Source organism: Mus musculus, chromosome 13 (genome assembly GCF_000001635.26).
Source record: "Mus musculus strain C57BL/6J chromosome 13, GRCm38.p6 C57BL/6J".
Lineage (NCBI taxonomy): Eukaryota > Metazoa > Chordata > Mammalia > Rodentia > Muridae > Mus > Mus musculus.
In genome coordinates, this window is record NC_000079.6 from 41,166,280 (window position 1) to 41,176,653 (window position 10,374).

At 43.8% G+C, this 10,374-nt stretch overlaps 1 protein-coding gene across 1 annotated transcript in view; it reads left to right on the forward strand.

Annotated features, from left to right (window-relative positions):
• The window catches only part of Sycp2l (synaptonemal complex protein 2-like), a 59,933-nt gene extending 51,861 nt beyond the window's left edge, over positions 1-8,072 (forward strand). Inside the window, exons 26-29 of the mRNA NM_001324525.1 lie at positions 5,192-5,266; positions 6,365-6,468; positions 7,536-7,633; positions 7,919-8,072. Of these exons, the coding sequence (NP_001311454.1) occupies positions 5,192-5,266; positions 6,365-6,468; positions 7,536-7,633; positions 7,919-8,072 (431 nt within the window). The remainder of the gene's footprint in view (positions 1-5,191; positions 5,267-6,364; positions 6,469-7,535; positions 7,634-7,918) is intronic.
• The last annotated feature ends 2,302 nt before the right edge of the window (positions 8,073-10,374 follow it).

The window sequence follows — 10,374 nt, forward strand, 5'->3', positions numbered from 1 at the left end:
CAACCTTTTACTCTGAGTGTCTTTGTCACTGAGGTGCATTTTCTGTATGCAGCAAAATGCTGGGTCCTGTTTATATATCTAGTCTGTTAGTCTATGTCTTTTTATTGGGGAATTGAGTCCATTGATGTTAAGAGATATTAAGGAAAAGTGATTGTTACTTCCTGTTACTTTTGTTGTTAGAGGTGGAATTATGTTTGTGTGGCTATCTTCTTTTGGGTTTGTCAAAAGATTACTTTCTTGCTTTTTCTAGGTTTGTAGTTTCCCTCCTTGTGTTGGTGTTTTCCATCTATTATCCTTTGTAGGGCTGGATTCATGGAAAGATATTGTGTAAATTTGTTTTTGTCATGGAATATCTTGTTTTCTCCATCTATGGTAATTGAGAGTTTTGCTGGGTATAGTAGCCTGGGCTGGCATTTGTGTTCTCTTAGGGTCTGTATGACATCTGCCCAGGATCTTCTAGCTTTCACAGTCTCTGGTGAGAAGTCTGGTGTAATTCTGATAGGTCTATCTGTGTTCTCTGGTATTTCTTTAAGGGAGTTATTTATGTCCTTCTTAAAGTCCTCTATCATCATCATGAGAAGTGATTTTAGATCTGAATCTTTCATTTCTAGTGTAATGGTATATCCAGGACTTGCTATGGTAAGAGAACTAGGTTCTGATGATGCCAAGTAACCTTGGTTTCTGTTGCTTATGTTCTTATGCTTGCCTCCCGCCATCTGATTTTCTCTAGTGCTACCTGCCCTGGCAATGTCTGACTGGAACCTGTCCTTCCTGTGATCCTGGTTGTGTCAGGACTCCTCAGAGTTCAGCTGTGTCTGTGATCCTGTGATCCTGTGATTCTGGGATCCTCTGAATATGAGATCGTGGGTGTGTCAGAGTTCCTGAGAGTCAAGCTGCCTCTGAGACCCTGATATCCTGGTGTGACCAAGCTCCCAGGATTCTGGGATCCTGGGCATGTTAGAGTGCCTGGGAATGGAGCTTCCTCTGGGTGTTGTGGGACTGACTGTGGAGTTCGCTCCTGAGGTCTGCTCAGGGCACTGGACCAGACCAGAAGGAACCTGTGTCACTGGTTGGGCCGAGTTCCTCAGTGCCTGGGTCCCGCTGGTCCCAGTTACTCCCCGGTGTTGGGAGAGATGTTGTGTCTTCCTCACCTCTGATCCTATGATCCTGGGCATATCATTTGTTAATTTATTGACTGGATTATTTGCATATATTTTGGAGTTCTTTATTATTATTTTTATTTAAATACTTGTCCCCCATTGAATAGAGGGCTGAGAAAGACATTCCCCCGTTAAATAGGATGTCTTTTCATTCTGGTCCTGGTTCCCCTCTGCAAAAGCTTTTACATTTTCTGTGCTCTCATTTATCAGTCCTCACCATGACTTTCTGTAGGCAGCTAGAGTACTTTACAGAATTTTTGCCCAAATCTAGTTCTTGAAGTGCTTCCTCCCCCCATGTTTTTCTTGAGCCGGCTTAACATTTCAGGTCCTAGAGTGATGCTTTTCATACATATCACACTGACTTTTGTAGAGAGTGAGATTTAAGGATCTGGTTTTCTGCTTCTCTCTGTGTGCCTGTCCCCACTGACTGCTGAAGAAGGTCCTAAAAGGTGATGTGCAGATTCAGTGCAGTCCCCAGCACATTTCAGTGACGATCTCCAGAGAAATGGAGGAAAGGTCATAGGATGTAGGGAAGACCTAAATCACAGAGGCAAACCCAACCAGGAGGAAGAGGAAGAGGAGGAGGAAGAGGAGGAGGAGGGCTGAAGGCATCACAGTGCCTCACTTCAAATAACTCCACAATGTAACAAAAACAACATGGTCTCTCACTATTATTGTATGGGGTGCCATGTGTACTTTGAGCTTTAGTAAAGTTTCTTTTATGAATGTGGGTGCCCTTGAATTTGAAGCATAGATGTTCAGAATTGAGAGTTCATCTTGGAAGATTTTTCCTTTGACCAGTATGAAGTGTCCTTCCTTATCTTTTTTGATAACTTTTGGTTGAAAGTTGATTTTATTCGGTATTAGAATGGCTACTCCAATTTGTTTCTTGGAAAATTTTTTTCCAACCTTTTACTCTGAGTGTCTTTGTCACTGAGGTGCATTTTCTGTATGCAGCAAAATGCTGGGTCCTGTTTATATATCTAGTCTGTTAGTCTATGTCTTTTTATTGGGGAATTGAGTCCATTGATGTTAAGAGATATTAAGGAAAAGTGATTGTTACTTCCTGTTACTTTTGTTGTTAGAGGTGGAATTATGTTTGTGTGGCTATCTTCTTTTGGGTTTGTCAAAAGATTACTTTCTTGCTTTTTCTAGGTTTGTAGTTTCCCTCCTTGTGTTGGTGTTTTCCATCTATTATCCTTTGTAGGGCTGGATTCATGGAAAGATATTGTGTAAATTTGTTTTTGTCATGGAATATCTTGTTTTCTCCATCTATGGTAATTGAGAGTTTTGCTGGGTATAGTAGCCTGGGCTGGCATTTGTGTTCTCTTAGGGTCTGTATGACATCTGCCCAGGATCTTCTAGCTTTCACAGTCTCTGGTGAGAAGTCTGGTGTAATTCTGATAGGTCTATCTGTGTTCTCTGGTATTTCTTTAAGGGAGTTATTTATGTCCTTCTTAAAGTCCTCTATCATCATCATGAGAAGTGATTTTAGATCTGAATCTTTCATTTCTAGTGTAATGGTATATCCAGGACTTGCTATGGTAAGAGAACTAGGTTCTGATGATGCCAAGTAACCTTGGTTTCTGTTGCTTATGTTCTTATGCTTGCCTCCCGCCATCTGATTTTCTCTAGTGCTACCTGCCCTGGCAATGTCTGACTGGAACCTGTCCTTCCTGTGATCCTGGTTGTGTCAGGACTCCTCAGAGTTCAGCTGTGTCTGTGATCCTGTGATCCTGTGATTCTGGGATCCTCTGAATATGAGATCGTGGGTGTGTCAGAGTTCCTGAGAGTCAAGCTGCCTCTGAGACCCTGATATCCTGGTGTGACCAAGCTCCCAGGATTCTGGGATCCTGGGCATGTTAGAGTGCCTGGGAATGGAGCTTCCTCTGGGTGTTGTGGGACTGACTGTGGAGTTCGCTCCTGAGGTCTGCTCAGGGCACTGGACCAGACCAGAAGGAACCTGTGTCACTGGTTGGGCCGAGTTCCTCAGTGCCTGGGTCCCGCTGGTCCCAGTTACTCCCCGGTGTTGGGAGAGATGTTGTGTCTTCCTCACCTCTGATCCTATGATCCTGGGCATATCATTTGTTAATTTATTGACTGGATTATTTGCATATATTTTGGAGTTCTTTATTATTATTTTTATTTAAATACTTGTCCCCCATTGAATAGAGGGCTGAGAAAGACATTCCCCCGTTAAATAGGATGTCTTTTCATTCTGGTCCTGGTTCCCCTCTGCAAAAGCTTTTACATTTTCTGTGCTCTCATTTATCAGTCCTCACCATGACTTTCTGTAGGCAGCTAGAGTACTTTACAGAATTTTTGCCCAAATCTAGTTCTTGAAGTGCTTCCTCCCCCCATGTTTTTCTTGAGCCGGCTTAACATTTCAGGTCCTAGAGTGATGCTTTTCATACATATCACACTGACTTTTGTAGAGAGTGAGATTTAAGGATCTGGTTTTCTGCTTCTCTCTGTGTGCCTGTCCCCACTGACTGCTGAAGAAGGTCCTAAAAGGTGATGTGCAGATTCAGTGCAGTCCCCAGCACATTTCAGTGACGATCTCCAGAGAAATGGAGGAAAGGTCATAGGATGTAGGGAAGACCTAAATCACAGAGGCAAACCCAACCAGGAGGAAGAGGAAGAGGAGGAGGAAGAGGAGGAGGAGGGCTGAAGGCATCACAGTGCCTCACTTCAAATAACTCCACAATGTAACAAAAACAACATGGTACTGATACAAAAATCTAACCAACCAATCAAACATACAAACAAACAAACAAAAACCAAAAACCAAAAACCAAAAGCCAAAACATAGAGGCCAAAGGAATAGAGGAATCCAAAACAAACCCATGGCTACAGCCATCTGGGGGATATCTTTGTTGTCCAGTGCTCTGGCTTTATTTAGAACACTGTATCTAGTGAGTCTGTCTATACCTTGTGAAGCAGAGAATTCCTAAATGTGTCTGAGCACATCAAAGGGATGCCTGTGGCCACGGCTTCCTTCAGGCATCAGCAGATAGCATTGCTTTGAGTCTCAGGCAGTGCTCCATCCACCTGCCAACAGTACTTAGTAATGAGAAGGAGATGAGGTTCACTTGTGTTGTATCAAGGTTGGTTATTAACTGGCGAAAAAGAGGCCCATGGCCAGTGAAGTGCATAAAACAAATGGCTGAAGGAGTGCCTGTCCCCAAATGTGACAGCTACAACACAATCCCTATATCTGAAACCAAAGCAACATCACAAAAGTGGAGAAGGAAATGTCTTTTAGAGCCTGAGGTCGGGGACTACCATCGCATAACATTTTCTTCAAGATAGGACAGAGATGCTGCTCCCATGAACTCTCACAACATGGCTGTCTGCACCAAACCTGCATAGAGCACACTGACACCCAAGCATATACAAGGTTCCACCCCAGGTGAAGAACTGCTGGCAGTCAGAGGCTGCGGAGGAAGGGAGAAATGCTTTGTTTTTTCCTTCAGGAATGAGACTCCAAACCTAAGGAGTCAGCCCCAAAGGCATGAAAGTAGATGTAATACTAAATGGCCTCAGTAGGACGTGAATGTGTGTGTGTGTGTCTGTCTATCTATCTATGTGTGTCTGTGTGTCTATATGTGTGTGTCATGTGTGTGTGTCTGTGTTTGTGTCTGTATGTGTGCATATGTGTGTGTCTGTCTCTGTGGGTATGTATGTGTATGCATGTGTATGTGTGTGCATGTGTGTCTGTCTTTGTGTGCGTATGTATGTGCATGTATGTGTGTGTGTGTCTGTTTCTCTGTGTGCAAGTGTCTCTGTATATATGTGTTTATGTGTGTGTGTCTGTCTATCTGTAGATGTTTTGAGTGCAAGAGGGGATGGGTTGGGGAATGCAAGAAGAGCTGGTTGGGGAGAGGGATGTAGAGAGACCTACATCAATATAGGATGATACAGATACGGTGGACATATATGTGAAGTCCACAGACCAAAGAGGACAAGATGCATTGGACACGAAAGAAGTACGCACACAAACCGTTCATGACAGTACTGTTTACATTTAGAGATACCCGATGGGAGTGTTGCTGCCCTAAAGCAATCAAGATTAGAAGATGCTCCGGGATCCCCCGTCGTGACAGGTAACTCCACGCATTCACCTAGCAGCTGAGGAGGGAGGGGTGTGATGGATGTGTCTGTTCTTAGTGTACTCATGTGAATTACAAGAGCTACGGTCTAAGATCACCGGGACTGCAGTCAGCCCACGTGCTAAGTATTTTGTTCTTTCTGAGATGAACAAATTGTTGCACAAATTGTAGATAAAAGCAAGCACTGTCTTCTTCTAGCACTTTGATTTCTGCTCTGTAGCTCTTCTTTAAGACCAGCAGGTTCTAAAATAGGCTTCTGCTTAGCTGACAGTTATTATGTTTGTGCACACATAATTTATAATCGAAGCAAGTGATAGATCCTGTCTATGTGAGCTTGGCTAGATTTCTGATTGAATAGTACCATAGATCTTGAAATGAAGGGCTCCAAAAAAGACAGATTGGGATGCCTAGAGGCACAAGATTGTCATGATTTGAGAGAACCTGGGTTCTATTCCTGGAGCTGCTGGTGTGAAGCTTGCAGAAGTCAGATGGTATTAGTGTTTCATGTGAATCCTAGAAGCACCTGCCATGGTTTTTGTAAGGAATGAACAAGTTGGTGAAGGCAAATCCTTTAGAACACAGACCTTATATGCCTAGCTAGGTAAGTCTGAGATTCTGTGTCAGGCTATCCTCAGTGACATACCCTGTTATATCCTTATTATGTGCACACATATGCATGTCATGCATGTATGAAGGTTGGAGGATGGTTTTCTCGTGTCAGTTCTCTCCTTATATAAGACCCACGGATTGAACTCAGGTCATCATTAGTCATGGTAACAAGTACCATTACCCACTGAGCTATTACACTGGCTTCCATGGCGTGTGTTCCTTACACCTTCCTGTAATGCCCAGTCCTTCCTAGACACATTATTAATTGGTCTGATTTAAGGTGGTCAGGGTCAGCCATTTTGCAGAATCAGATGCAGATAGATAGTTGGGGGGGGGGGAGGGAGTCTGTGGTTTACATTTGTGCTTCTCACAAATTGTTGCATCCTCTGGTAAGCAGAGACCAAACGTGTCTACTTGAGTATTTATTTATTTATTTATTTATTTATTTATAGTTATTGTTAATATCTCATTTTTGTTTATCAGACACTTCTACTCCATCTCAAGAAGACATGCCAGGAAGTGTAAATGGTTCTGCTTTTAAAACGGCCTTCGAAAATTTCACTAGAGATCTTAAAAGAAAATTTGAGGTACCAGTCCAATAAAGCGTGAAGTGTGGACCGGGCCAGACAGACACTGCATGACATCCCCTATATACGTGAGATCTATGAGAGCTGAAGTAGAAGGCAGAGCATGGGGGTGGTTACTGGAGGCCAGGGAGAGGCGGGGAACGGACAAGTCCTGGTCAGAGGGCACAAATGGACTGAGCAATCTCTCTAGTTCCCACATTTCTAATTTGTCAACTGTATCGCTCAACAGAGTTAAGTAGAAAGTACCAGGAGAACTCAGCTCATTCTGACTTTGCTACACTCCTTTCATTCTCTAATGGTATACTATCCTTCATGTGTGAAGGTCTCCTGAGCACAAGGCAGGCGCATTCCTCTTGACTCTGGACACTGACTGTATTGCCATTCTGATGGCAACATTGAATGGATAAGACTGCTCCCTGTCCATTCTCTCCAGTGGGACCAAATGTTCTTGGCAGACCCACTGGTGACATTCTCAGAAGGCCGTGGTTTGAGCACAGTGACAGGCAAATAGATGAGGAAGGAGGGAACTTGGTAAAGAAGATCAGAGTCTAAGATACAGCAGGAGGGGATGTGGAGGGCATCTGTTTAATAACAGCAGATCTTTGAGACATTTCGCGTGCAAGTCATCTTGGTCTTATCTCTGGGCTGTACATCACGGCAATTTCAGGCTTTTTTTTTTTTCTGACTTTGCCTTATTATTGGAAAGTCCCTAATTCTGTTCAGTATCGGCACATTCAAGACAACTATCACACCCAGCCCACATCTCTCTATCTCAGGAGACCTCCAGAGTATCGCTTTCAGCAATAAGCCAAAGTATAATGGACGTGTGTCCCTATTACCCAATACATTATATCGATAGCATGAGTATAGGCTTTCCTGGTTTCTCTTGTTCTCCATAGCACTTACCCAGAGATAATGCCCGAAGTGTACACAGGACGATGCTTTACTGGCCCCTCACCAGTAGTGCTTCCTGTGAGCCTCACTGTGTGTGTGGGTGGTGTCTTTTGAAGACAGTAAACAATATCATGTTTACCCCAAATGCCCTCACTTTGTTTCCGTGTCAATAGCTTGAGCTCAAGCAGAGAGAGATTCCATTCTCTTTAGAAAAGGCAAAGGAAGCGCCAGCTTGCCTAATAAGACTTTGGAACCAGATACACACGTGCAGGTAACTACCTGAAAAGCAAAACTGTGGGGGTGAGGCAGCATCTGTGACCATTACCTCAAGGGTCAGGAGATAGCGTGTGGAGACGTGAACCTTCCTGTATCTCTGAAACTATGGACTCTGGTTCTCCATCTACAAGATGAGCTCTGGAACTCAGTTCTCCCCTCCAGTCTCTTCATGAGCTACCAGTGCACGATGCTAAAAGATGCCCATTGAAAATGAGAACCCATTTGCCAAGATGGGGCAAGCTTGTGGAGCTGTGAAAACAGACATTTTCTTGTTTGGCAGACTAGACACGCTGGAGAGGTTTCACAGCTCTGTCCTTCGGGAGCTGAGCGGCTTGGAGAAGAATCTTCAGACACTGAAATGCCTCGAGAAGGATGCTCTGGCAAGTTTGCTGTTTGTGCTGTCTCTGGGACGAGAGAGGACTTTTTCTAGGTAAAAAAAGAAGTGTGGAGTGTTTAGTCAGAATCTCTGTTTCATTTCAGGAGTTTTGGGAGAGACAGTCAGCTGACTTGCAATCATTCTGCGATCAGCAAGTGTGGAGGTACTATGCAACTATTCTTTCAAGAAATGTCTTTTGTTGTTGTTTTGCTGTCTCTCTGTTTGAGACAGGGTTTCTATGTGGAGTCCTAGCTATTCTGGAACTCACTACGTATTCCAAGCTAGCCTCAAAGTCACAGAGACCTGCCAGCCCTGCCTCCTGTGTGCTGGAGGGTTCAAAGTGTGTTGCCACCATATCTGGCTCATTGTGACATTTCGAAAATGTAAAATTTTTATTATGTGTCTATTAATGATAAGGGAGTATGTTTGTGTGCTACCACACAGTGAGGGTTAATTTTGTGAGAACAGTTCTCTGACTTTGAAATGGGCTCCAGGGATCAAACTCAGGTTGTCAGGGTTACATAGCAAGCATCCTTATCCGCTGGACCATCCTACACCCCTGTTGTGACATTTTCATGGACGTCACCTTCTCTTGTCTGCCTCTTATTCCTGCTGATCTTTCTCTCTCAAGAACTAGTCTCCCTTCTGCTTTCATGTCTTCTGACAGGAATGAGGGTGAGGAGGTTGTTCATGGAAGCACAGACACCTGCTCGGTGGCTCCCTGCCGTGTCTTGCCATCTTGTACCTGCCTTTGTGTAGCTGCTAGGAAACACCACTTCATGGTGGTGATGTTGTAGTAACGAAAAAGGCAAATAATGTGTTAGTGTTATTCCCACGTTACCAAAGTTTTGGCCTCACAGGACCTCGGACTTCTTAAGGCAAACCCCAGCCCACACTCTGAGAGCAACCAATAGACAGCAACTCTGCTTTAGGCTTCAGAGAAGTCTTCTAAAACACAAAAGGTTCATTTATTTCAACTGCCCCCCATTCCCAGTCCAGGTGACCATCTCTTCAGTTAACACTGCTAGACAGTAATGACTGTAGCAACGATTGTGAAGTTTGGCTTTCTTTTAAAAAAAAAGCCACAAATATTATAGGAATATGTTTTCATTTGGATCCCAGCTGTCAGACACGGGGCTGCTTCAGACAGTTCACAGCAGCTGACTGTGATTTGCCTTGTGCTTTGGTGGGGTAGTGATTTTGCCAGCTTCGGATAGCTTCCGTAATTGTTTGATGTTTGGAATTCTGGGGACTTTTCAGAGGGTGTATAAATTCTAGGACCCCAAGAGGTGGTTGTTGGTTGTTGTTGGTCACAGTATGTCAAGTAGCTAAGAAATAGCAACAAGAAGAAATTAAATACCCTGATGGCAAACATCAACCTTGCCCCAAGGAACTCACCCCTAATCAGAGGAAGTAGTCTAGTGATGTCACCCCCTTCCCACCCCCTGACTTTATTCAGGGATCTCTTTCCTTCCCCTCCATTCTTTTTTCTCTAGTGTTAGGGGATCGAAAGGGTGGAAGAAAAAAGGAAACCCACAAAATAGCCAAAGATGGCTACAAAACACTCTACGGTTATCTCCCTTTGATTCAGCTCCTTGGTGAATTTAGGTCTCTTCCAAGTGTGCTTTCTTAAGCTGTAAAAATATAAATCCATTTCTCCTCTAGGCCACTTAGTTCTCAACAGCAACAACTGTGAGACTAATTACTTATTATGAAATGCCTAAGCCATAAGCTTTGGCTCACTCCCTGACTAGCTCGTAACTTATTTAACTCATTCAAATCATTCTATGTCTTCCAGTTGGTTTGTTACCTCTTCTTCAGTTTCATGCTTCCAAGTCTCCCCTCCCTTCTATCCTGAGTTCAGCCCCCTGCTGGTTTGCATCCCTCTCTCTTGAGTTCCTGGGCATTTCTTCCTTTTATTCTCTATTTTCCAGAATCCCCTCTCTTCCTGCTCATGTCCCACCTCCTATTTCCTGCCTCAGCTCATTGGCCCTCGGCTTTTTTTATTGACAGGTGATGCTGATAAGAGATTTGTTTTTCCACATTAAGCTTTTGCTTTCATTCTCTTTTCTTTCTGAGGTGTAAGATAACTGCCCCCCCCCCTTCCGCTTGCAAATGACAGAGAAGGACACTGCTTTTAGCTCACACTGAGCTTCCTGTTCTTGACTGACTGTTCAGTGTTTAGTATCCATGTTACAGGTTAGTTAGCTCAATCAAGATCACACAGGTATGCAGTGGCTGCCCCTCTGCCAAGTATTCATCTCGATAATAGCATTATCTCTCTTCCTAGGTCACCCTTAAACGTGATTATTTCCACCTCTAACCTACAGCTTCAAAGAGTTAGGGATTCCAGGCTTTGA